We start from the raw sequence: 26,835 nt of genomic DNA, 5'->3' as shown, positions 1-26,835 counted from the left end.
CAAGTCCTGCAGTGGTACTTCTGAGTAAAAAAAACCTCATAAAATATGTATGTGGGGTAATCAGGTCGTTAGTTTTTAACTGTTGCAAATCTGCAACGCCTGCCTTGAGAGGGTTAATCCCATTTCTAACCTTATTTCAACCACCTTCTTTACATAGGAAGTTGTGACAGGAAACTTACATCCAATGCAGACTCTTGGGATGGCCAGTTCTGATCATCCTCACCTACAACCAGCAGCAGAGGACACTGTAGCCGTCCCACCTGAACAGACAAAAACAGCAGAAGTTTTGTTTTTTTCACCGTTTTCAACTATGGAAGTTTCATGAAATTATACATGGCTTTCTATCACCTCTTGCTGGCATGGTTCTAAGGGTTTCTGTTGTTCGTTTCTGTTCTGAGTTTTGAATTCTTAGTTATAGATTTCAGCTTTGGATTTTTAGTGAATATTTTTAAGTTTTGCTTTTTCATTGTTGGACAGTTGTAACCACCAGTGGCGTTGTTGTTAGCACTGTTGCCTCACATCAAGAAGGTCCTTAGTTTGATTCCACCATCTAGCCTGGGCCTTTCTATGAGAAGTTTTTCTGGGTACTTCAGCTTCCTCCCATGGTCCAAAGACATGGAAATAGTTGGATTAGGTTAATTGGTTCAAAATTGGCCATAGGCCTGAAGGTAAATGGAAATGGTTGTCTGTCTGTGTTAGCCCTGAGACAGACTGGCGATCTATCCATAGTGTACCCTGTCTCTCATCCTACAGCTGCTGGGGTAGGCCCCAGCACCCTTGCAACACTGAATTGGATAAGTGGAGGAGAATGGATGGTTTTACTGTTTAGTGTTTGAAGTTAAAGTAGTGAGATTGGGGACTGCCTGTCCCTCCTTGGGATTTGAAAGTAGGGCTGATGAGCTTGTAGCATAAGCCATCAGAAAGCAATTTTCATCCATCTATGTTGTACTGCTTGTCTGAATTTGAGTAACGGGGGCAACAGTCTGAGATGAGTCGGTCAGGCCTGAACTCAACCCAGCTACCTCTTCCAGCTCATTCGGAGGACACATTGCGTCTAACTTATTGGGTAAAAAATCAAGTTGATCCATTGGTTTCCTTGATTAATCTGTTGGCACACATTGAGTCATGCCTAAGCCAGCTAAAGAGATGGGATATTCTGGGTCTGCCCGAGGGCCTCCTCCCCTCAGGACATGCCTGAAATATCTCACCTGCGAGGAGTTGTTTTTTTTTTGATGGTTGAAGTTTTATTTATGGTTATATATAGAATGCAGGCTTTGTATATCATGATGTAGCTTCCAACACTCAGATGATCTTATAATCCTCTCTCTCTCTCTCATACACATTGTTGCCTAGGTATTAGATATATAAGGTATATTGAACAATATGATCTTTTTTTTTTTTTCCCCCAAAATATACAAGTAATCGAAAATAAACAAACGGGTGTACTGTCTTTTATATACATATACATACATACTAGGGGTGCAACGATACACAAAATTCACGGTTCGGTTCGGTTCGATACTTTGGTGTCACGGTTCGATATTTTTTCGATACAAAAAAAATGTTCATGCCTTTTTAATTTGTCATTTATTAAAATTATAAATATATATTTTAACTCAAAAGTACAGTTTTTAAATTTAACCCTAACCCTTGTGCGTGTTTTTTATTTTGACAGCGAATGCGCACCTGCGGACCACTAATGTGCAGCCCTGGTTATTTAGCTCGTCATATTGCAGCCACAGAAATTATTTTGTCCATGAAACCATAAAGCTGCACTTTTTTGCCTTATAGTTTGGAAAAGAGAGTTTATTACAGAGAAATGTCTCTTTCCAAAATAAAAGCTATACTATCCGCTTCTTCTGGGCTATATTCTCAGCAGCATATTAAACATATAAGGAGAATCATGTGCTAACAGCTGTCTAAATGACTCGGCTAAAGTTAGTGGCATGCTTGCTTGTTTTTTTTCTGCTTCCACTTGTCTTTGCACTAGGATGATGTCGGTGTAAATGTGCAGTCATATTCGTTGTGTTCCCACTAGTGCTTTCAGGTTAATCTCGTTGAAATGACCTTAACGCCACAACACGGCAAATCTCCGTTAACGAGCTACCGCCGATCGCCCCGTGCATGGGGCTAGACGGCCAACACGTTAACGAGCTAACTGCGCTAACACACTAGTTCCCACCCATGTAATTGAGCATTGCATGGCACATCCAACATACTGTTTTACTTTAGTCCATGACTCGCTTACCTTCAGGGTCATACGTCACATGAAAACCAAAATAATTCCAAACGCCAGATCTGAATGAGGGTGGGGGAGGTCCATGTTGCAAGGAGAGCTTAACTTCTGTCTCGCTAGCTTGCCCTGCGCTCTTCCTTCTGACGATGCTGTCTGTGTTGAGCGCTCAGTGAATCTGCGTTCGACTACTCCGCCTAGGCTCGACAGTGCAGCCTAGGCGGAGTAGTCGAACGCAGATTCACTGAGCGCTCAACACAGACAGCATCGTCAGAAAGAAAGTTGATAAAATAAATTAAAAATTTTGTATTGTTCGATACATATGCGTACCGAAAGCACTGTATCGAACGGTTCAATATCGATACGAATATCGTTGCACCCCTAGTAAGTAAGTAAGTAAGTAAGTAAGTAAGTATATATATATATATATATATATATATATATATATATATATATATATATATATATATATATATATATATATATATATATATATATATATATATATATATACACACACACACACACACACACACACACATATACACATATACAGTGGGGCAAAAAAGTATTTAGTCAGCCACCGATTGTGCAAGTTCCCCCACCTAAAATGATGACAGAGGTCAGTAATTTGCACCAGAGGTACACTTCAACTGTGAGAGACAGAATGTGAAAGAAAAATCCATGAATCCACATGGTAGGATTTGTAAAGAATTTATTCGTAAATTAGGGTGGAAAATAAGTATTTGGTCAATAACAAAAATACAACTCAATACTTTGTAACATAACCTTTGTTGGCAATAACAGAGGTCAAACGTTTACTATAGGTCTTTACCAGGTTTGCACACACAGTAGCTGGTATTTTGGCCCATTCCTCCATGCAGATCTTCTCGAGAGCAGTGATGTTTTGGAGCTGTTGCCGAGCAACACGGACTTTCAACTCCCGCCACAGATTTTCTATGGGGTTGAGGTCTGGAGACTGGCTAGGCCACTCCAGGACTTTCAAATGCTTCTTACGGAGCCACTCCTTTGTTGCCCGGGCGGTGTGTTTTGGATCATTGTCATGTTGGAAGACCCAGCCTCGTTTCATCTTCAAAGTTCTCACTGATGGAAGGAGGTTTTGGCTCAAAATCTCACGATACATGGCCCCATTCATTCTGTCCTTAACACGGATCAGTCGTCCTGTCCCCTTGGCAGAAAAATAGCCCCATGGCATGATGTTTCCACCCCCATGCTTCACAGTAGGTATGGTGTTCTTGGGATGCAACTCAGTATTCTTCTTCCTCCAAACACGACGAGTTGAGTTTATACCAAAAAGTTCTACTTTGGTTTCATCTGACCACATGACATTCTCCCAATCCTCTGCTGTATCATCCATGTGCTCTCTGGCAAACTTCAGATGGGCCTGGACATGCACTGGCTTCAGCAGCGGAACACGTCTGGCACTGCGGGATTTGATTCCCTGCCGTTGTAGTGCGTTACTGATGGTGACCTTTGTTACTTTGGTCCCAGCTCTCTGCAGGTCATTCACCAGGTCCCCCCGTGTGGTTCTGGGATCTTTGCTCACCGTTCTCATGATCATTTTGACCCCACGGGATGAGATCTTGCGTGGAGCCCCAGATCGAGGGACATTATCAGTGGTCTTGTATGTCTTCCATTTTCTGATGATTGCTCCCACAGTTGATTTTTTCACACCAAGCTGCTTGCCTATTGTAGATTTACTCTTCCCAGTCTGGTGCAGGTCTACAATACTTTTCCTGGTGTCCTTCGAAAGCTCTTTGGTCTTGGCCATGGCGGAGTTTGGAGTCTGACTGTTTGAGGCTGTGGACAGGTGTCTTTTATACAGATGATGAGTTCAAACAGGTGCCATTCATACAGGTAACGAGTGGGGGACAGAAAAGCTTCTTAAAGAAGACGTTACAGGTCTGTGAGAGCCAGAGATTTTCCTTGTTCGAGGTGACCAAATACTTATTTTCCCCCCTAATTTACGAATAAATTCTTTACAAATCCTACCATGTGAATTCATGGATTTTTTTTTCACATTCTGTCTCTCACAGTTGAAGTGTACCTCTGGTGCAAATTACTGACCTCACCTATTGTAGCCAACCTTTACATGGAGGAAGTGGAAAGGAAGGCTCTTGGCTCTTTCAAAGGAAGAGTACCCAGCCACTGGTACAGATATGTGGACGACACCTGGGTCAAAATCAAGACACAAGAAGTGGAATCCTTCACTGCGCACATTAACGCTGTGGATAAGAATATCAAGTTCACCAGGGAAGACACAAAGGACAACTGTCTGCCTTTCCTGGACTGCGCCGTGCACATTGAAGAGAACGGCAAACTCAACATCGAAGTTTACCGGAAGCCCACACACACGGACCAGTACCTCCTCTTTGACTCCCATCACCTTTTGGAACACAAACTTGGAGTAATCCGGACCCTACACTACCGGGCAGAACATGTTCCCTCTAAGCCTGAAGGGAAAAAGAAGGAACACACACATGTAAAGTAAGCACTCAAAACGTGCGGCTATCCTAAATGGGCGTTCTTAAAGTCAGCAAAGAGGCACAGAAAAGAAGACCAGACACCAGCGAGGGAGGATAAGAAGGACAGACGCAACAACATTGTCATCCCCTATGTAGCCGGCGTATCAGAGAAACTCAGGAGAGTTTTCTCCAAGCATGACATCCCAGTGTATTTCAGACCCAGCAACACGCTCAGACAGAAACTGGTTCACCCGAAAGACAAAACTCCAAAACACAAACTTAACAATGTGGTGTATGCTGTACAGGGCAGCGAGGAATGCTCAGACCTCTACATTGGAGAGACCAAACAGCCACTTCACAAGCGCATGGCACAACACAGAAGAGCCACCTCCACAGGACAAGACTCAGCAGTCCATCTGCATCTTAAGGATAAAGGTCACTCTTTCGAGGATGCCAATGTTCACATTTTGGACAGAGAGGACAGATGGTTTGAAAGAGGAGTGAAAGAAGCCATCTATGTCCACTGTGAGCGACCATCTTTGAACAGAGGCGGGGGTTTACGACACCAACTCTCTGCCATCTATAATCCAGTTTTGAGATCCCTTCCCAGACGCCTTAACGCCCACTCACATCCTGGGCCATCTGACCTCAGGAATTCGCATGATAAGGTGGGGCCAGGTTTCACAATGAACACACCCGAAACTCTGGCTGATTGGGACCCACGCCCAGTTTCCCACCTTGGCTCAGGCGATTAGAGGATCATCAGGGGGTCCTTTTGTCCCTCTGTGGGGGGTCACTCCCACTAGGTTTATATCTGGGACTCTCCACCATTTGACCTTAGAACTGAAGAAGCTTCTCGGATGAGAGGTGAAACGTCTTCAAGCAACTTAAAGAAGTCCAGACGCTTTTCTTTGCAAGCTCCTTTGACTGTACCTGGGCTTGTTGCAGTGACCTGAAGTTACTAAACTTCACGAGTGTATGCACTCACTCCAAGAAGCGTATAATTATAAATATGAGCGTGGTGAAAGTTGGGCAGCACGCCAACGTATTTTGTCCCTCTGTGTGCTCGTAAGGGTCTGACCCTTTCACTGGTTTGATTTTTTTCCTAGTATCTTTTCTTTGACTTTTCATCAAGTCTGTCTTTGTACGGACCGGCATTGTTCTCCTTCGTTTTGTACATTCCTTTTTGGGGGGCAAAGAAAAAGCAAGAATTTATTGGAATCGAAGAATGAACGTTTTGCGGTGCTGCAAATGCTTGGATTGTTTTGCCACGAGTTCCCAGCATGCAATGCGCGAAAGTCACGTGGTCTGTCAATCTCTATAAACCATCATCTCTTATAATGAATTTCATTCAAAATACTATTATAGAAAAACATTCTCATGGGTCCCATCAAAGTATATCAGCAATAAAGCTAATAAACATTATCCAAAGTTACTCAAATATATTTACAAAACTCATTTAACCACAGGTGTTGCGCAACAGATTCAATAATCTCATAGGCCGTTTTGGCATTTCATCAGAAGTAACAAAAAACATCCAAAACGGACAAAACTACAAAAATCAAATCACTCGTTCAACTCTAGATACGTTAAGTCAACATTCGGTCATAATGGAATAAACAAAAACAATATTCAATAAATAAAACTAATAATTGCACTTACTGTCGGTAGCCTAGCATTAGCTTACCGGCGTTTTAGGATGTGCGATCGCGGCTCCGCATTTTCATTGATTGTGACAAAACAAAACAAACAAATAACTCACCGTTGAGTCGATTGTGAGGTGGTGTAAAGATGAATGAATCGGCCGGGTTATTGCACGCTGTCAACTGGTCTGTAGTGTAAAATTTGTCGATATCTCACAAGTACGCCAACCACAGGGACAACAGCAGCCAGAGGAGCAGGGACATGCAGCTGATTGACCCGGAACTTCTACAGGGTTCATTCCCGCCACAATAAAGGGACTGGCAGTTAGTAGGGACAGAAGTTACCGTGGTTACACATGCACCAAGGTTTGACAAAGTTCAGCAATATGAACAAGTTCAACAAAGATCGAAGCGGGAGGCACGAAGGGCAAACTGCATGTTCAGTCCTAAGCAGCAGCCACTGAGTGAAGGACCTCCAGCCTTTTGTAGCCACAGGTGGGCACGATCAGCCACTGATTGCCTCTTGGAGCATCACGGGATCCCCGGGCAGCCAATCGTCCGTGTGGTCTGGCGCACTTCATTCTGCATAAGAGAGGGTTGGCACGGGTCTCCCAGTAACTAATCACACACAAGTCATGGCACACATGGATTTGCATGAACACCAAAAAGGCAGTCTCACTCCCTCCAAGGCCCAGGGCCGTAACACCCCTCCCCTTAAAATACAAGACCATGTTTTGTATACACAGATTTCATTATTTGTGACAGACAACAAAACAAGTCATACTCGCAACCGGGAGAGGTCATCAACTAGTACTTTATCAGTATGTTTTGGGGGGTTTTTTGGGTTTTTTTTGTAAATGCCAAATCTCTGCTCTGAATTGTTTTCTTGCAGCAGCGGGGCCCATCGCATGAGGCATTTATTGCGGCTAAACATCCAGGCAAGAAATACAAGAGGATTAGGAACAGTGTACTCTACATTGGGTAATGTGCCGGACCCCAAGTACACATGGAAGTGCTGAAGAGCTAGCAACAGAGCCAATGTCTCCTTTTCAATGATGGAGCAATTTACCTGATGCTTTTTAAACTTGCGGGAGAAGTAACAAATGGGGTGGTCCAATCCCTGCAAGTCTTTTTGCAACAGTACTGCTTTAGCCCCAACAGCACTGGCGTCAATTTCTAACTTGCATGGTTGTATCAAGTCGGGAGCAGTTAACACAGAAGTGTGGCATAAGAGGGATTTTGTACTTTCAAGGTACCCAAGTAAAAATAAGCGAGTAAAATAAGTAAGATAAGTACTTTATCACTTATTCTGAGGTGTCTCTTGAGAGAAGCCTCATCATAAGTGCGTTTCATTTTTCTTTGTGAAATGACAATGAGCCACTTATCCAGAGCATTGGCCTGACCCCAGTCCACACTTCCTGCACCAAGTGGGTACCATTGACACATTAGCACATTTTGTTCTATGGAACAGGCTTGTTGCTCATGGCTGGCTTGCTCAGCACTTACCACACGCTTAAAACATGGCTTTAATGATTTGCCAGCTATCTGAGCTGTCGACAGGTTTTCTCGGGTCAAAGGCAGTGGAATATCTTTTTCAGATGGACCAGGCTCCTCAGGGTTCACAAAGTCTGGTGGAGACAAAACATTGTTTTGTTCAGATAACGCGACACCCTCCTCAGAAAATGAGGTCCTCAACACAGAATCAGCGAGGGTAACGTAACCGTCTTTACGGGCTTGGGCATGAGTAACCACACAGGCTGGGTACAGCTTTGGGGTCACAGAAATCTCTGGGGCATCAGAACTGAGGGGCTTATCCAGCACCTCTAGACTAGGACGCACTAATCCGCCCACAATATCATTTCCTAGCAACATGGCAACCCCCTCTATGGGTAAGGTTGGGCATACTGCGACGGGGAAAAATCCCGTAACGAGTTCTGATTTGATATAGACTTTGTGAACTGGTTTAGGAGCATAACCCATCTCTATTCCACGCAGCACAACATTAAATCAGCATGCACTGTCTGCTGAGAAAGGTAAAGCACTAGAAAGGATTAAGGTCTGAGACCCTCCGGTGTCTCTCAGTATGCGCACCGACTTTAGATCAGTAGATCTATCAGTTAGTGATACAAAACCATCAAAGATAAATGGGTCAAAACAAGGGTCTGGCACTTTACCACCACAATCAAGCACCTCAGGATGGAATGCTGCTTTGACAAAGGCAACACCTTTGGGTTGCTGAGAATTCACTGTTTTGCGTTTTAGGGCCAAACAGTCCGCAATGACATGTCCCGGTTTATGACAGTAGAAACACTCTCGACTCTCTTTAGAGCCTAAGGGTTTAACAGTGTGAGCCTGCTGCGCGGCACTAAACTGTGACTTCTCTTTAACCAGAAAATAGGACTTATGGGTGAGCACATACTCGTCTGCGAGAACTCCTGCAGTTGCTAAAGTGGTTACTTTCTGCTCATTCAGGTATAACACTATACTCTCTGGAAGACACTTTTTAAAGTCTTCCAGCAACATCAATTCATGCAATGAATCATAATCACTGGCTTTTGACGCAGAGCACCACTTGTCAAAGAGGATACCTTTTTCCCTGGCAAACTCCACATACGTTTGGGAGGGAAGTTTCCTCTGTAGCCGAAATTTCTGCCTGTATGCTTCTGGAACCAATTCATATGCTTGCAACACAGCTGATTTAACACAAGAATACTCCAAACTGTCTTTTAAGGGAAGCGCAACTACCACCTCTTGGGCTTTTCCAGTCAGTTTACACTGTAATAAAAGGGGCCAGATCTCACTAGGCCACCGCAAAGCACCAGCAATGCGCTGAAATGCTGCAAAATAAGAATCCACCTCAGCCTCTTTAAATGCAGGCACTAAAGAAATGCACTTACTAATGTCATAAGGAGTAGTAGACACGGGGGCAGAACCTGGACCATCAGCGGAGACAGATGAGGCTCGTGGCTGAGACTCCAGCTCCAGCTTACGCAGCCTCATTGTCTTATCTGCCTCTATTTCCAGCTTTCTGATCTCAAGCTGTAATTGAGCTCGCCTGGCTTGAGCCTTCTCCTCGGCCTCCAACTGGAGCCGTGCCAAGCGCATCTTTAGCCGGGCCCCGTCCCGTGCTTCTGAGCTTCCAGAGGAAAGGGGATCATAGCGAGGGAGCGTGCGCGGCGTCTTCCCCCGCTCATCTCCCACACTGTCATGACCCGTACCATCTTTATGGTCCCCCTCAAATGAGGAAGTTTGACTAGGCTCACCAGAGACCATAGGCACTTCAGGCAGATCAGGGACTTGCATTAAACCAGCCTCCACCAACTCGTCTACTACCCGCTTTTTCAAGTCACTCTTACGGAGTGTTTTAGAGACCTGTAGCTTAAGGTGTTCTGCAATTTGCAGCAATTCGCATTTGCGGCAGCTCTCAAGGAGCACAACAGATGGAGCTTTCAAAAAATCCTCTAAACAAAATGGAGCCGACATGGCGCTCAAAACAGGGAAAAGGGCAGAAGAAGAAAAAAATCCCAAAATTGAGCAAAACACACGTTCTCTCTTTCACAAAAGGGAATTCTCCTTATGGGGAAAAGGAGGATCCCGGACGAGCCGCCACTTATGTTACAACCCCCTCTGCTAGGCGTCAGGGAAGGAGTAACATACATGAGCCCGCAACACAAGTAAAGAAAAAGGTTTTAATTACAAACTTTAAACAGAAAACCGACAGGGCTGTTCAACAGACCACTGGGCAAACAATTATTACATAAAGAAAGAACAGTCAAGAGTAAAAGTTAAAGGTTAACTAAGGCAAGCTGGCAGCACACAAAATAAAAGCTAGGGGTTAACTAAGGCAAGCCAGCATCACAAAATTCTACTCACAGCCAGCTAGCAGCTCAAAACTCTAATCAGGCTGAGTTCAAAGCATGCACCAAGGTTTGACAAAGTTCAGCAATATGAACAAGTTCAACAAAGATCGACGCGGGAGGCACGAAGGGCAAACTGCATGTTCAGTCCTAAGCAGCAGCCACTGAGTGAAGGACCTCCAGCCTTTTGTAGCCACAGGTGGGCACGATCAGCCACTGATTGCCTCTTGGAGCATCACGGGATCCCCGGGCAGCCAATCGTCCGTGTGGTCTGGCACACTTCATTCTGCATAAGAGAGGGTTGGCACGGGTCTCCCAGTAACCAATCACACACAAGTCATGGCACACATGGATTTGCATGAACACCAAAAAGGCAGTCTCACTCCCTCCAAGGCCCAGGGCCGTAACATTCATTCATTAAGTCTGGCAGTCATCAGGCCTGGGTATGGTTAGTTAATTCATGATTTACCAAGGTGTGCAATTACCTTTTCACATAGGGCCAGGTAGGTTTGGATAGCCTTAATAAATGAAATAACCTTTTAAAAACTCAATTTCATATTTTCCCAGGTTATCCTTGCTATATAAAAATTAATTTTATCATCTGAAACATTAAGTCTGACAAATTTGCAAAAAATAAATAAATAAATACAAAAATAAAAGAAATTGGGAAATGGACAAATACTATTTCATAGCACCTTAGCTTTGTGTCACCCTCACCTCTTGTGCTTTTGACTAATGTCGACTTTGGACTTTTGGCTCTCTGTTGGTTATTTATTTACACAAATCCAACCTTCCTTTTATCTTCCAACCCCTCTTTTATCTAAAAAAAAAAATCTTGAAACAATAATTGTAAAACAGCTACATGATTATCTGCAAAGGAATGGTTTACTGCAGAATTTGAGTCAGGGTTCAGAATTTATCAAAGTACAGAAATAGTAGTAGTGAAGGTTATAAATAATTTTTTATGGCCTCTAACAGTGGACTCATCTCTGCAGCATTTGTCACTGTTAACCATAACATTATATTACACAGATCACTGCATGCTGTAGGTATTAAAACTAGTATGCAGCACTGGGTTGAATCACATCTGTCTAACTAGGGTTGCCAACCGTCCCTTAAAAAAACGGAATAGTCCCGTATTTCGAAACAAAAGTACACGTCCCGTATTGAGCTAATAAGGGACGCACTTTGTCCCGTAATACAGTGATAATCAAAAGTAGTCTATAACTTTTAATGGAATTAACGCTTTGTTGGAAAACATAATTCTCAGCCCCTCTCCTGCTTTGTGACCAATGAGCTGACAGCACACTTATGACAATTCGAGTATGACAATTCAGATTACCGCTCATCTCATTGGTCGAGGAAAGGTCGCTTACGGAGAAAATACCGGAAGACAACAGATGACCACAACAAGAAGCATGGCCAACAGGGAAACAAACGCCGACACTGCGGTGCAAGTCTCGGATGACAGTACACCTAAAGCTGGGCAGACACTGTGCGATTTTCAAACTGCACGATTGACTCGCAGGGGTTAGAAGTTGGTAGGTCACGATGCAGGGTCTCACACTATACGGCCCGATGCTCTGATGCGACCTGAGTGCTCACACTGTGCCTCCATAAAATGAAGGTTATAACAGAAAATCTGTCGCTCGCTCCCCCTCTCTTTCACTCACACAGACACGCACACCACCACCATCAACTTTGCTAAATTGCTAATGAAAAACACTGATCAGGCAGCTGTGATTGAGCAGCAATGTAAATCCAACTATTTTCACGGTTGTTGTGGTCGTGATAATTTTGTGATGCCACATCGAAAAGGCTCGGATGAGCTTTCCAAAGTTCTACAAGTTGTGCCTCCATCGCTTGTGTCCAGATCACACGCTGCACTGCCGTGCTGCTCCGTCTTTTTCACCGACGTTTACATGTTTGCGCGTGAGCAGTGTGAGCAGCTGCGGTGACACCCTCACGAGCGATTGATGATCGGGAGCTGCTCGAGGTGTTAATCGCTTCTCGTTACCCCACGTATACTAAACGATGCACAATGAAGGCCAAAATTGGGCAGATCACCAAATCGGTCGCATGACTCAAAAATCGGCTCAAAATGGGCCAAAAATCGCACAGTGTAAGCGCAGCATTAGAGCAGCAATGTTTGTTCCCCTCAGAGAAAGAAAAATAGGCTGCAAAAGTACAGGGAGGAATGGGAAAAGGAAAACACCTGGCTGGAAAAGTGCACGATAACACCTATAAAGCGCACTGCACTGTGTGCCGGCGCACTTTTTCCATAGGCATGCTTCTAATGGTGGGCACATGAAGAACATGAGGGGCGTGAAAGCTCGGGGAACCTTTAACCAATTTCTTGTCCACCAGGCCACGGCAGAAGCAGATATGGCATGTAAACATTGGTTTGTTTTTTTAAAACCCTCTGGTTAAGGTTAATATGGGCATGTGCAGTGAATATCAGCGCTATGTGGCCAGAAGTGTGATAATTTATTTTGTGTAATAAACAACTGCAAGGATAGATGATTACAACAAATAGATGACTAATACATAAAAGTAATACATAGATGAATAATGATGATGAGTTAAGATACGTAATCATGGGAACAAGCGGGTTTACAAACAGGAGCAGCTGATTAGCATTAGAAAAGCTGAAATAATACCTCAACTGAAGCCAATTGTACTAAATGCACTATATGTGCACTGTTACAAGAATGATTTTGTTCTATTGTTTTCTATTAATTTATATAATTTTAAGTTAAGCAGGACAGAGTTATTTTAAAGAAAGTTTTACTTATATTCTCAAAAGTTAAGCATGACAGGCTTCTGTTTAAGAAAGAGGCCTGTTTTACTGTGTTAATGTTGTCATTTTGAGCTAAAAATAAATGGCTGAATGATCATTTGTTTCCCATATGGTCATATCACAAAGAATATGCATCTGCTTAAATCAAATTCAAGTCAAATGGTTAAAAAATTATTTCACACACAAAAAAAAAGAGCTACCACACTGGGAAGGGTGAAGACAACTGGGTTGCCCGGCCCTGGCCACGAGGTGTCCCTTATTTATTTTTCAGGGAGTTGGCAACCCTATGTCTAACAGACTTCAATTTGTTCATGTAAATGGGGATTCTTCCTGACACACTAAGGTCACTGCTGGCTCTAAAGGAAATGTGTTCATCTGCTTCAGAGGTTAGGGTGGATATGGAAAGATGTATCTTTGTGCAGTGTGCGTGTGTAGGCCTGGGTCTGAGGCGCTCAGCACTGTTAATTAAGTAAACTGCAGAAATGTCTTAAATACATAAAAACTGGGATTACCTCTAATTTCCTGCTTTTAAAGTCAGATTGTCATGGGTCACTGACCCAGTGTTGTGTATTTATGGAGTGTTGATTCTTGTTACTCGTTATTATTTTGATCTCAAGGAGTGATTTATTTTTCCTAGTCTCTATTGGTATTGTTTAGTTTCCTTGTTCTTATGAATTCTCTGTTAGTATTATTTATCTCTTGTGTAATTCATATGACTTTAGGTTGTTTAGCTTTCTTTAGCGTTCCCCTCCTGTTCTTCAGTCTCTCTTTTTTTAGGATCTCCTTTTCTAATTCAGTCTTGTTGTCTTGGCTTACTTGTGGTTCCTAGTCTTTATCTCTGTGTTCTGTCTTCAGCATGCCTGTGCTTGGTTACTGTGGCGGAGGTGTGGTCCCGGGCGCAGCTGCAGGGGAGGAGTGGTGCAGTGAGCTCAACGGGGCGGTGCTGGAGACGCAGGTGAGAACAGCTGATGGCGTTTGGACTGATCATGGTTTCCTTCCCTTTTATAGTGAGACGGGAGAGGAGCGGAGGGGAGACTGGAAATCAGCTGAGACCGGAGCTGTCAGACTGTGGTCGGTCATAACAAATGAAAACGATAAATAAACGTGGCATCTGGCGACAAACAACTGTGCGTGTGTGTACATGTGTGAAGTGCATTTCACAGTTACCTTTAGTCTCCCCAGCCCGTAATGTTGCCCTTTGTATATCTGGTGCTCCCACTCTCTGTTTCTCTCTCTCTCTCGCTGTCTCCCTATGTATCTGTCTCTCCCCTCTTTCTCTTGGCCTTGTCATGTGTTTGTTATTCTCTTCTGGCGTCATGTTTGTGTGTCTTGAGTCTAGGTCTTTGTCTCTGTATTTGACTTATTTCGTGTCTTATTTTGACAGCCATCGTCTCGTGTGCATTGTGTTCAGGTTTTTTTGTCTCGTTATTACTAGTTTGCTCCAGCTGTGTTCCCATGTGTCTCCAATTCTCCTAATCATCCTCTTTGTTTATACTGTGCTAGTCTTCCACTGTGCTTTGTCAGAGTGTATTGTTATGTTCATGCTTTTGTCCTGGTCCCTGGTCTTAGTTTCCTAGTGTTTCACTGCTTGAGTTAGTTTAATCAGCTTGGAACCACTTCCAATTTGGATGCAGGAGACAGACCGCTCCCTCTACTTTTAAGGTTAGGTGTAAAACATTCTTTTTTGACAAATATTATAGTTAGGGTTGAATCTGATGACCTTGAATCCTCGCTTAGTTACCCTGCAATAGACCTAGACCTGCAAGGGCCTTCCCATGACTCAATGAGTATTCTTCTTCACTCACATCTTTTCACACTCTGTGTTTATACACTGCTCTCCATTTAACCATTAGTTATTATTAATCACTGGCTCTCTTCCACAGTATGTCTTTTTTCCTGTCTCCTCACCCACAACCCGTTGCGTTGGCTACCCCTCCCTGAGCCTGGTTCTTATGGAGTTTTTTTTCCTGTTAAAAGGGGAGTTTTCTTTTCCCAACATTCTCTGCATTATAAGGTCTTTAAAATACAATATAAAATACCCGGATGCAACTGTTGTTGTGATTTGCTGCCAATTGAATTGAACAAATGTGATTTGTATCAATAGATAATATAATGCATACCACTTGTTAACTCAGGACAGTGGATGCTTTTAATCTTTTAATACTAAAAGCTGAGCTGAATTATGCATATAGCAAGTCTTGCTCGTGCAGAGGGTGTTGCTATGTAGGAAATGTAAATTACAAAAGTAGAATGAAGCAAGCACAACTACACAACATGAAAGTCACTCATAGTCTAGGAGGTCACAACACATCCTATCACAACCACAACCAAAAAGGAACATGATAAATCTGAACACCAACTCCTTTCAAAGGCATTAATTACATGAAAACAAAGCATCAACTTTTCTAAATGCTGTTTGTGACAGGTGAGACCTGAGTCTGGGAACCCTGGTCTTTGCCCCTTTCATAAGCTCAGGTGTGGGCAATTAACTATTCTCTAGCAAACCTGAAGGTGTGAGTGCTTGGTCCAAGCTGGGCAAGTTGGTGTTTTTAATTCCTTTCTATGAAAGCTTGATGCGGGTCCCACTAAACTTCTGTTAGAATGGTGGGAAACATTGCGTTCCTGTGAGAGTAGTGAACTTCATCGCCACTGACCCACATTTATTAGAGTGTGACGCAAACTTGTGGACAGAGTACCGAGCTGCTGCTTTGCCAAGTGGATTTCTGGTTGCGGGTAGAGGACCCGCCACATCAGTGTGTTTTAATTTGTTTTAAACTGGTGTAATTCGACATGGGGCCCAGCCGGGCACAGCCCGAAAAGGGGACATGGGCCCATCCTCCCACAGGCCCACCACCCGCAGGAGGCGCGGAGGCCCCTGGCGGACTAATCCCCGGCTGCCAAGACTGGCAATTGGGACATGGAATGTCACCTCTCTGGTGGGGAAGGAGCCTGAGTTAGTGCGTGAGGTTGAGAGGTACCGGCTAGATATAGTCGGGCTCACCTCTACGCATGGCTTGGGCTCTGGAACTGGTCTCCTGGAGAGGGGCTGGACTCTGTCTCAGTCTGGAGTTGCCCCTGGTGAGAGGCGGCGGGCTGGGGTGGGTATACTAATATCCCCTCGGCTTGGGGCTTTTCCCGGTGGATGAGAGGGTTTGTTCCCTGCGCCTTAGGGTCGGGGAACGGGTCCTGACTGTCATCTGCGCTTATGCGCCGAGTGGCATTTCAGAGTACCCAGCTTTCTTAGAGTCCCTGGGTGGGGTGCTGGAAGGTGCTCCACCTGGAGACTCTGTTGTCCTGCTGGGAGACTTCAATGCTCACGTGGGTAATGACAGCGAGACCTGGAGGGGCGTGATTGGGAGGAACAGCCTCCCTGATCTGAACCAGAGTGGTGTTTTGTTATTGGACTTCTGTGCAAATCACAGTTTGGCCATAACGAACACCCTGTTCGAACATAAGAGTGTCCATAAGGGCACGTGGCACCAGGACGCTCTAGGCTGCAGGTCGATGATCGATTTTGTAATCGTATCACCAGACCTGCGACCATATGTTCTGGACACTCGGGTAAAGAGAGGGGCTGAGCTGTCAACTGATCACCACCTGGTAGTGAGTTGGATCAGGTGGCGGGGGAGGACGCTGGACAGACCTGGTACACCTAAGAGGCCCCAGTCCACAATATCTTCAACGCACACCTCCAGCAGAGCTTCAACAGCATTCCGAGGGAGACTGGGGACATTGAGTCCGAATGGACCATGAGTCCGAATGGACCATGTTCAGCGTCTCCATTGCCGAAGCTGCTGCATTGAGCTGTGGCCGCAAGGTGGTTGGTGCCTGCTGTGGCACCAACCGGGCTTGGTTAGCCTGTGGGACTCCGGAGGCAGCCGAAGGGTATCGACAGGCCAAGCAGAATGCAGCTCGGGCAGTGGCTGAAGCAAAAACTCGGGTGTGGGAGGAGTTCGGAGAGGCCATGGAAAAAGACTTTCAGACTGCCTCGAAGAGATTCTGGCAAACCGTCAGGCGTCTCAGGAGGGGAAAGTGGTGCTCTACCTGCACTGTGTATCGTGCTGGCGGAGCGCTGCTGACTTCGACTGAGAAAATTGTCAGGCAGTGGAAGGAATACTTTGATGACCTCCTTAATCCCACTGACACATCTTCCGAGGAGGGAGCAGAGTCTGGGGATGAGGGGAATGACCCGTCAATTTCCGGAGGCGAGGTCACTGAAGCAGTTAAACAATTCCTTGGTGGCAGAGCCCCTGGTGTTGATGAGGTCCACCATGAGTTCCTGAAGGCTCTGGACGTTGTCGGGCTGTCCTGGTTGACACGCCTCTACAATGTTGCGTGGAAATCAGGGGGAGTACCCCTGGACTGGCAGACCGGGGTGATGGTCCCCATCTTTAAGAAGGGGGACCGGAGGGTGTGTTCCAACTACAGGGGATCACACTCTTCAGCCTCCCTGGGAAAGTCTATGCCAGGGTGCTGGAAAGGAGAGTTCACCCGCTAGTCGAACCTCAGATACAGGAGGGACAATGCGGTTTTCGTCCTGGTCACGGAACACTGGACCAGCTCTTTATCCTCTCAAGGATACTTGAGGGTGAATGGGAGTTTGCCCAACCAGGCTACATGTGTTTTGTGGACTTGGAGAAGGCATTCGACCGTGTCCCTCGGGGTGTCCTGTGGGAGGTGCTGCGGGAGTATGGGGTGTCTGGCCCATTGCTACGGGCCATTCGATCACTATACAACCGTTGCAAGAGCTTGGTTCTGTTCCGATTCTGTTCATAATTTTTATGGACAGGATTTCTAGGCGCAGCCAAGTGGCGGAGGGCTTTCACTTCGGTGGCCTCAGAATCTCATCTCTGCTTTTCGCGGATGATGTGGTTCTGTTGGCTTCATCGGGTGAAGGCCTCCAGCTCACACTGGAACGGTTCGCAGCCGAGTGTGAAGCAGTGGGAATGAGGATCAGCACCTCCAAATCTGAGGCCATGATTCTCAGCCGGAAAAGGGTGGAGTGCCCACTCTGGGTCGGGGATGAGTTCCTGCCCCAAGTGGAGGAGTTCAAGTACCTCGGGGTCTTGTTCGCGAGTTATCGGAGAAGGAAGCCGGAGATCGACAGACGGATTGGTGCAGCGGCTGCAGTGATGCGGACGCTGCACCTGTCCGTCATGGTGAAGAGGGAGCTGAGTGTAAAAGCAAAGCTCTCAATTTACCGGTCGATCTACGTCCCTACCCTCAGCTATGGCCACGAGCTGTGGGTAGTGACCGAAAGAACGAGATCGTGCATACAAGCGGCGGAAATGAGCTTCCTCCGAAGGGTGGATAGCCTCTCCCTTAGAGATAGGGTGAGAAGTTCGGCCATCCGGGAGGGGCTCAGAGTAGAGCCGCTGCTCCTCCACATCAAAAGGAGCCAGCTGAGGTGGTTCGAGCATCGAGCATCTCCTGGGCGCCTTCTGGGGTTGGTGTTCTGGGCATGTCCCACCGGGAAGAGGCCCCGGGGCAGACCCAGGACACACTGGAGAGATTATATCTCTCGGCTGGCCTGGGAATGGATAAGCTGGAAGAGGTGGCTGGGGAGAGGGAGGTCTGGGCTTCTCTGCTTAGGCTGCTGCCCCCGCGACCCGGCCCCGGATAAAGCGGATGAAGATGGTAATTCGACAGACTGTGACAGGTGCGGCTGTCGATTTTGTTTGTTTCCTGTTTTATTTTTCTGTATCAGAAGGCACCGCAGATATTGATGGTTTTTAGCGTTTTATCTTATTTATATATATATATATATATATATATATATATATATATATATATATATATATATATATATATATATATATATATATATATATATATATATATATATATATATATATACACACACACACACATATATGTATGCCTACTGAATGCACTGCTTTTTTGTGGAAAATTGGGTGTTGTGAATAGAGCAGGGCGATATGGCCAAAAATATTTATCACGATATATATTTGAAAATTTGCGATAACGATATAACTGACGATATAATTGATGCGAGACAAAATACAACTCCACAATTTTACTAGCGCAAACCCCCCCCCCCCCCCAAATCCATTTATTTTCACTTAAACAAGCAGCTGTTTTTTTACATGCATTAAAGCTTTATAAAAATGTAACAGTGCAAATGCAAATTCCTTGCTCAAAGTTTAACCAAAAGGCATTTCCAGTAGAAATGGGCTGACATATCCTGAGCATAACCATGTATAATATCCACTGAAGTTAAAAAGAGGTGCTTTGCAACATTAAACTACAGTGTGCCAAATAAAAAAGTCAAATATGTATTTTTCGGACCATAAGGTGCACGGGATTATAAGGCACATTAAGCAAAACAAAGCAGTCAGAGAAATCAAACTTTATTCAACTCATTGTTCTTGCTTCCTCCACTTCTGTACCATTGATTCATTAATGCTGTACTCTATCACAGCTGCTCTATTCCCGTGTTGTTGCAATATATTAATGACTAACCTCGTATTGTGGAAGGATTATCTCAGTTGTTCTCCTGACTGAAGTTTGGTCCGTTTACAGCATCCTGCCATGCGATTGCATTTGTCCCTAACCACCAGGAACCCTCACGTTAACTTTTATCGAGGGGAAAAGTGTTAGCGTTCATCCTCCAGCTTCACTGTTTATGTTATGCTAATGTGTAAGGGGCTACTAGCCCCTTTATGTAGGGGTGAAGAGGCGCACAGGCTGCCCTGAACGACTAAAGGGTGGTCGGATCTGAGTCAGTGACCCCCCCAGTACAGTTGACCCTGATACTTACTTCTGTAAGAATGGTTTTAGCTGTCTGGCTGCTACAGGCACAGAAGAAGGCTCCGGGGCCCAAACCTGTGAAACAACGACTGCCTGGCGCGCACTGTACTGTTGAATATTAACACAGCCTCGCTTACCTCCGTTTTTCTGTACCTAACCAGACAACTCGGGTGCCCCTACTCCAAGGCAACCTAAGTTAGACAGAAGCATACAATGACTTTTTAAACAACGTGGCCCCTTTTATTTTTTCGGATGGCCCTCGTGAACCAAGATTGATTATAGATGTTAACAGTGCCCTGGAGACAAAGGGCGACAGTAAGGAAACTCCCCAAGAGTAAAATAAAATAAATCAAACAGGCTGTTGTAACCCAATGTTTCGAGTTCTCGACCCCTCCCACCACACTAGCCACCGGAAAAGGGCGCCAAGATCACAATACAGCAGAACAATTCAGGTTAACACAGAAATTCTCTTATCTAGAATGGTTAACACAGCTTCATCACATTACTTGCAATGTCCAAACAGCAAAAAAAAAAAAAAAAAAAAATAGTTCCAGTCTTTACAGTAAAGTCCGATCCAGTGAATTGTCCCTGGTATGTGAAACCAATAAACTGTTCTAGGTGTAGCTGTCGTGAACCAGAGTTCCCGTCTGTTAGGCTGCCCAGAAATTCCACAGCCGGAGCAGGATATCCAGACTCGGGTTCACAAAAAAACAAAAAAACAAAAAACTGCTGTAACCTGAGTCGGATTCCACACACGGAGGGAAACTCCACATAAACTCGCTGCGATCCCGTCCGTTGCCCCACTAACCTCCCGGTTACTCTTCGTTCAGGTTTGTTCTGACCGCGGGGCTTTCCTGGTGTCTTCCGCTGTAATGGCACGCGCGGGATCAGTACCGCACACCCCGCTCGCTCCCAACAGCGCACCTCCCTGTTTTTTTTTTTCGCGCGCCCACAGGCTCTCTTCAATATGTCACTTCCTCTTGGCTTATTCAGACAGGCCGCTAAAGGCCCTACTTGACAGTTTTCCACAAGTTATATGCATGCGCCCTCACACTAACATAGCTGTATCGCTAGCGATCACGTAGCACATCATTATATACCACCTAGCCCAACTTCAGTAACCCTACAAACGTCACTGCTGTTTAGTTTCCCGTCTTCATTTATGTTGGAAGTGATAGCAAAGCAGTACGTTTGAATTTTCTCAGAAATCTCTCAGTCAGAACATGCTATATCATGCTTAGGTAACTAGCGAAACTAGCGAGCTAACTTCCGCTAGCTTCCTGCTAACTTCTAACTCCGTTAAATGTAATAAATTCTGTTTTCATGGATGCCTGGATGTTCAACTTCATAGTTACACCTGGTAAAGCAGCAATGCTGATCGTTTTATTAAAGATGAAAGAATTTAGACAGTTTTTAACTCTCAGTGATGCTGTGTGTTCGTTTGACTTTGGGACCTGAAGGGGACGGAGTTTCGGATCCAGATTACTCCCAGATTTACGAGCACCTTAGTCCGACAAATACGGCAATAACGACGGCCCGCTTGCATGTTCTACAAAAAAATGTGCTTTGTTGTGTATCTGATGGACAAACACCAAACCAGTTCCACATCACTGAACTTGCACCATTTTTACAAACCAATTCTGGTTCATCCGTTTCACTCAACAATCGGCCATGTGCGTATGAAAACAAAGGCACTGCGCATGCGCGTTTTATCCATATTCTATCGCGGTATTTCATTTTCTTACCGTTGCCTAACATTGTACCGGTATTACCGTGAACGGTATAATATGGCCCAGCCCTAGTTGTGAAAGAAATAAAGTGAAGCGATGATGAGTTTATCTTACTGCATCCTACCTCAGCAGCAGGAATAATTACGGGGTTGGTGTGAATGGCTACATTAGATGAATCCAAAGGTGACTTTTAATGCACAAAATATAAGCATGGATTTATTGTCTCTCGTGTGTAAGGGCTTTAAGACAGAAATATGCTTTAGCTGGTGGTACCCACATTGACTTTGAGTGAAGGGTCGGTGGGGATGGGCAACAGCAGATCTCGCCAGATCACCTCGTTCTTTTCACTGAAGCGAGTCTTTTCACCATTTCTGATGGGACAAAAAATTAAAAGGGAAAGTTAAAAAGGATTATTCTAACATCTTTCAATATATTAGATTTCCAATTTGGCTTTAACTAAAAAGTAACTGACAACATGTAAACTTACTTCTGAAAGAATCTCAATATTTCTTCCACAGATCCATCAACTGGCTGCACATGACTCCCACTGATACAGACTGCAGCACTGAGCTGGAAAAAAAACACATAAAATAGACAGATGTTATCAACTGACAAAAAGACCTGATTAGGAATAAGATGGGTAGACAAGAATATTCTAAGAAATGATGAAGTTGCAATTTGCCAAAACCAGTGACTTTAAAAACACAGCCAGTGGTCAACCTATTTCTTCATCCTGACCATGCATTGTTGCTGAAAATAGACTGATGTTGATTTTCCAGCTCCAGTGTCACTATAAAAATATGTCTTACTTTTATAACTTCAGAGTAAACAGCCATCTTGAGGGTGATACTGGTGCCAAAGGAAAGACCTATCATGGCGATCTTGCTGCCGCAGACCTGAGGATGTTGCTGCAGGACTCTGTAGGCTGTCTGTAGGTGGAAAAATATATCAGACAACAGGTAACACCAAAACCAGGACTTTCATTTTGATCTTTGAGGTTAGATAAACAAATTCTTCAAGAGGATTTTTAGGGCCAGGAAGTGTCAAACCCAATTCCTCAAAACATAAAGGTACCAACATAATTACTAGGCAAAACACAAAATCTTGTACAAAAGTCAAAAGATATAAACTAAAACTGAGAATGACAGAAACCATAGTCCATGGTATATCATCTATATTTTAAAAATCATGCAGGGACCATGCATGCCATAACACCTGAACAACAAATTTTAATTGATTTTAAACGTTTTAAACTAAAACAACTTCAACACTTTTCATTCTCGTTTCTGTGGTCTGATTAAAGACGTGTGTGAAAGAGAATGACACTTTGAGACAGTTTTTCATGGGGCTAGTTACCTATAAACACACACACAGCATAGTGACAGCAGCTTCAAGGGCAGTTTGCATTTCAGTATTTGAAATTAAAGAAACTGAAGATCTTTTAAGGCATACATGATTTGAGATGATCAGATGTCCCATTTCTTTGTGGCATCTCGTGACATCACCCAAATGTTTTATTCAGTCTTAATCAACCTGACATGAATCATGGTGCATCTAAAAGCCCAGAGCTTTGTAGCATTCAAAGTATTTCAGGCTGTAAACTGTCTCGCTGTCATTCTAACTTCATCTGGTTTACATTATACAGAGATTTCTGAGCTGTTTTCATACATCAGAAAGGTTAAGAGAATTTAACCAAGGACAAAGATAGTGCTTGGGTAGGAAATGCTGGAGGCAGGATGCTGTTGCATGCATGTAATCAGACATTGCAGAGACTTTGTTTGAGGAAAGTGGCATTAAAGATCATTTAATATCAGATCCAAAATGCATGACTACTTCATTTTTACCACAGACTCTATGAAAACCGATTTTATTCACTGATGTACGCAACAGTATCAAGAAGTCTAAGTGTATTAAAACATACCTTGTTTTCCATGATCCATATGGTGATTCATCTGGTTGCAAAAAGACATGTATGGAAGTCTGTGGAATGGACCTGAAATCCTTCAGTCTATGACATCAGTAAACATTCTTGTTTGGCTTTTGGCTTAATTGCTTGTTTCAAGTCTTTTTGAAGACAATATGATTTTGTAAACTACAGTCTTCATTGGAGTCAAAAAGAAGGATAACTCAGGTGGAAGCCCAGGGTGGTCAACATTGCTATAGAGGTGAAAGAGACTAGCTGAACCCATCTCCTTTTTTTTTTTAACGTTGTTTCCTTGTAACCAAAACATTAACTTTGTTAGATGTACCTCAAAATACTGGTTGTCCACCATCTTTCCAGTTTCCATGGTGATTTTAGCGGTCAGGTAGTCGATGGCCATACTAGCGAATCCATGAGAGGCCAAGAGCGCTGCACGGTACTCCACCAACTGCCCTCCACCCCCCCATAGATCCAGCAGGCCAGGAAAAGGTCCAGGACCTTAAGACAAGTTAACAAACATGTGCTGATTTAATTTACACCCACAGGATATCTCACTGTGGACCTTCTTCAGGACTTACCCGAGGGCAGAAAAAGGGCTGCGGTGAGTCCACCTTCTGTAACTGGAATCCTACGCACACCAGGTGCCATATACCAGCGCTCCACCGCCACACCAGAGAGTGGCACCAGATCTGCGAAGCCCTCTGTCTGGTGACCCTGGTAAACAGAAATTGTGACCTCCATGGGAGTCTGGATGTTCTTCTTTCGCATCCTGAGGAGAGATGGGAGAATTATCTATGGTGCCAATACTGGATTCTGCGTTGGTGTCATCTCCACAAAAAGACTACCTCAGTCCAGATTTGCTGCCTGGAATTGGTCTGAAGCTCCACAGTAGACCCATCTGTTCGACTCCGGAATATGTCCCACCTATACTGGGATCCTCTGAAACTAAAAAAAGTCAAATAAAACACAATCTTTTAGATACGTGCACATAGGGGTGGGCGGTATAAATGGTATATGGTAGAAGCGATATGAATTTGGCCAACGGTAGAGATTTTGACTATACCTCGGTCGTTGTGTCCTTGGGCAAGACACCTCACCTACCGCCTACTGGTGTTGGCCAGAAGGGCCGATGGCGCGATATGGCAGCCTCTTCTGTCAGTCTGCCCCAGGGCAGCAGTGGCTACAACTGTAGCTTGCCTCCACCAGTGTGTGAATGTGTGTGTGAATGGATGGATGACTGGGTGTGTAAAGCGCTTTGGGGTCCCTAGGGGGGACTAGTAAAAGCGCTATACAAATACAGACCATTTACCATTTTATACCGCTCTACCGCGATAGCGCATGTTGATGGTATCATCAATCTGCGCCTGTCTTGGTCGAAAGCATTGCAGCGGCTGCAAGCAATATCATCTGCAACTTTTGCCGGGCGACAGTAATAGCCAAGAGATAAAGCACCTTTTGTTGACGACAGTTATGTAATTAACTTTTTAATTACCTCATTACATTATGTTATTTCTGTCATCTATAATCCCAAATTTGGGGGTAGCTTTCATGGCTACCATTTTTTTCTGATAATAAGGCCCACCGGATTGTAAGGCACATTATGTGAAACATAAAAGTCAGATAAGTCAAATTTTACTCAACTCATTCTTCTTGCTTCCTCTCCCCCCCAACACACACACACACACACACCTGCCCTCTCACATCATCCATAAGTGACTGAGACAGGACTCTCTTCTAGATACTCTAAACCCACCGGCACAATGTACATTTCAAATTCCTTTAATTTTAAATATGTTCATATTGTCTATTTTGTAAAATAGTCAGATTGTCTATTCTTATTTAATTCACTTAATGTACAGAATTCACCTGCTTGCTGCATACATGCTACTACTGCACATTCACCTATTGTATATATTATATATAATGTCTTTCTACATTTTCTTCTCTTAGTTTTCTAGGTCTCAGTACTGAACAATGTACCATTGATGGTCCCTGTGGTATCAGCAGTGTAGTGACCAAACGCTTCCCAGCTGTGTCCATCTTCACACTGGTGCAGGGCACGGATGGTCAGTTGGGAACCAGGCAGGGCATTCTGGACGAGGACAATGAATTTCTCATCCATGAGCCCTCTGGATGGCTGAACCGACAGCTTCACACAACACTGCTTCCTGTCCATCCTGAACTAAATACACAAACATATTACTTGACTTGGATTTGGAATTGAATCACTCAAGCATTATATGCATTTGTATTAAATACAGTTCCGATCAAAAGTTTAAGACTACTTGAAAAATGGCAAAAAAAAATCATATTTTGCATGGTTGGATCTGAACAAGTTTCAACATGAAAACAAGAAGAAATGGGAGTGAAAGAAAACATTTTTGGGGCATGCAATTTATTGAAAACAACATTTAAACTAAAACAGCTATTTTACAGCTGATCAAAAGTTTAAGACCACACCTCCAAAAAACGGACTGGACCTTTAACATGACTGACACCTCTACTGTAGAATGTGGTCAATAACAAGAACAACTGTTACATTTAGTTTTTCCTTTTTGCAATTATTCAGTGTCATTACTGTGCTCCACTGATCTACGCTGTATACCTTAAAATGCCAAAACATTTGAAATTTTTGGGCAAGTCATTAAAATACTAGTTTTTGCTGGCGACCTGTCTGGAACCTATATTAATTTTATTACACATGTATTGGAAAAAATATAATACTAAATGAAATATAGTGACCTGAATGTAAGTGATATAACAGACCCTGATAGTAGTCTAGCACATCAGTGGAAAAACACATTTAAGTCTCAATGACAGCTGCATAAACATTGTAGCGAATGTGGAACATTTCTTACCTTTATTTGTTAAATCACGTGAACAACTTCCTGTTAGCAGCAGACCTTTGAGCTGGTGTCTTCGGGTTTGTTGCTTCTCCGTCGATTTTTGGTCTGCAAGTTCCCTATAAGGGTCTTAAACTTACCGAAGAATCTAGCTTTAAAAGTTGAGTCAACAAAACTGCGAACTCAAAGCTTCCACACAAGCTGCGTGAAAGGGAGCTACAGTCTCCTCCTACAGGGACGTGCTCACTAGTGATGCGCGAATCATGAACGAATCGTTCAATACTCGAGAATGACTTTACTGACTCGTGAATCATGATTCATGAATCATGATTCACAAGCCCAACTGACTCACTGACTTATCCCTGTTGCTGTTAGCAGAAATGTATCTAGCTTATAATTAAAATTGTGGAGAAAAAGACAACATCCAGTATCGTAACAAAAAAATTTCTACTCTGAACTGGAAGAAAAAACCCTGAGTAGAAGCTCACATCAAGAAAATAGCTCCTCGGTTCACAGTAGCATCGCTCTGCTAAGATGCTAACAGCACTTTG

At 44.0% G+C, this 26,835-nt stretch overlaps 1 protein-coding gene across 2 annotated transcripts in view; it reads right to left on the bottom strand.

Moving 5' to 3' along the window:
- Positions 1-26,484, bottom strand: part of LOC146628375 (peroxisomal succinyl-coenzyme A thioesterase-like) — a 28,935-nt gene extending 2,451 nt beyond the window's left edge. Inside the window, exons 1-9 of one of the 2 annotated variants that reach the window (XM_085359481.1) lie at positions 26,300-26,484; positions 25,422-25,623; positions 24,287-24,386; positions 24,020-24,210; positions 23,770-23,939; positions 22,330-22,449; positions 22,008-22,090; positions 21,798-21,891; positions 180-260 (exon numbers count right to left, since the gene is read on the bottom strand). In XM_085359481.1, coding sequence (XP_085215607.1) covers positions 180-260; positions 21,798-21,891; positions 22,008-22,090; positions 22,330-22,449; positions 23,770-23,939; positions 24,020-24,210; positions 24,287-24,386; positions 25,422-25,617 — 1,035 coding nt within the window. In that variant the 5' untranslated portion in view covers positions 25,618-25,623; positions 26,300-26,484. Of the gene's footprint in view, positions 1-179; positions 261-6,481; positions 10,459-21,797; positions 21,892-22,007; positions 22,091-22,329; positions 22,450-23,769; positions 23,940-24,019; positions 24,211-24,286; positions 24,387-25,421; positions 25,624-26,299 lie in introns of those variants that run through there. The other variant, XR_014906408.1, reaches the window with a different exon arrangement.
- Positions 26,485-26,835: the final 351 nt, after the last annotated feature.

The sequence above is a fragment of the Diplotaxodon limnothrissa genome, linkage group LG7, assembly GCF_057381915.1.
Source record: "Diplotaxodon limnothrissa isolate DT_005_m linkage group LG7, D_limnothrissa_male_GT1.1, whole genome shotgun sequence".
NCBI classification, from domain to species: domain Eukaryota; kingdom Metazoa; phylum Chordata; class Actinopteri; order Cichliformes; family Cichlidae; genus Diplotaxodon; species Diplotaxodon limnothrissa.
The sequence above is the reverse complement of the archived record's forward strand: the minus strand, read 5'-3'. Positions and strand labels throughout refer to the sequence as shown.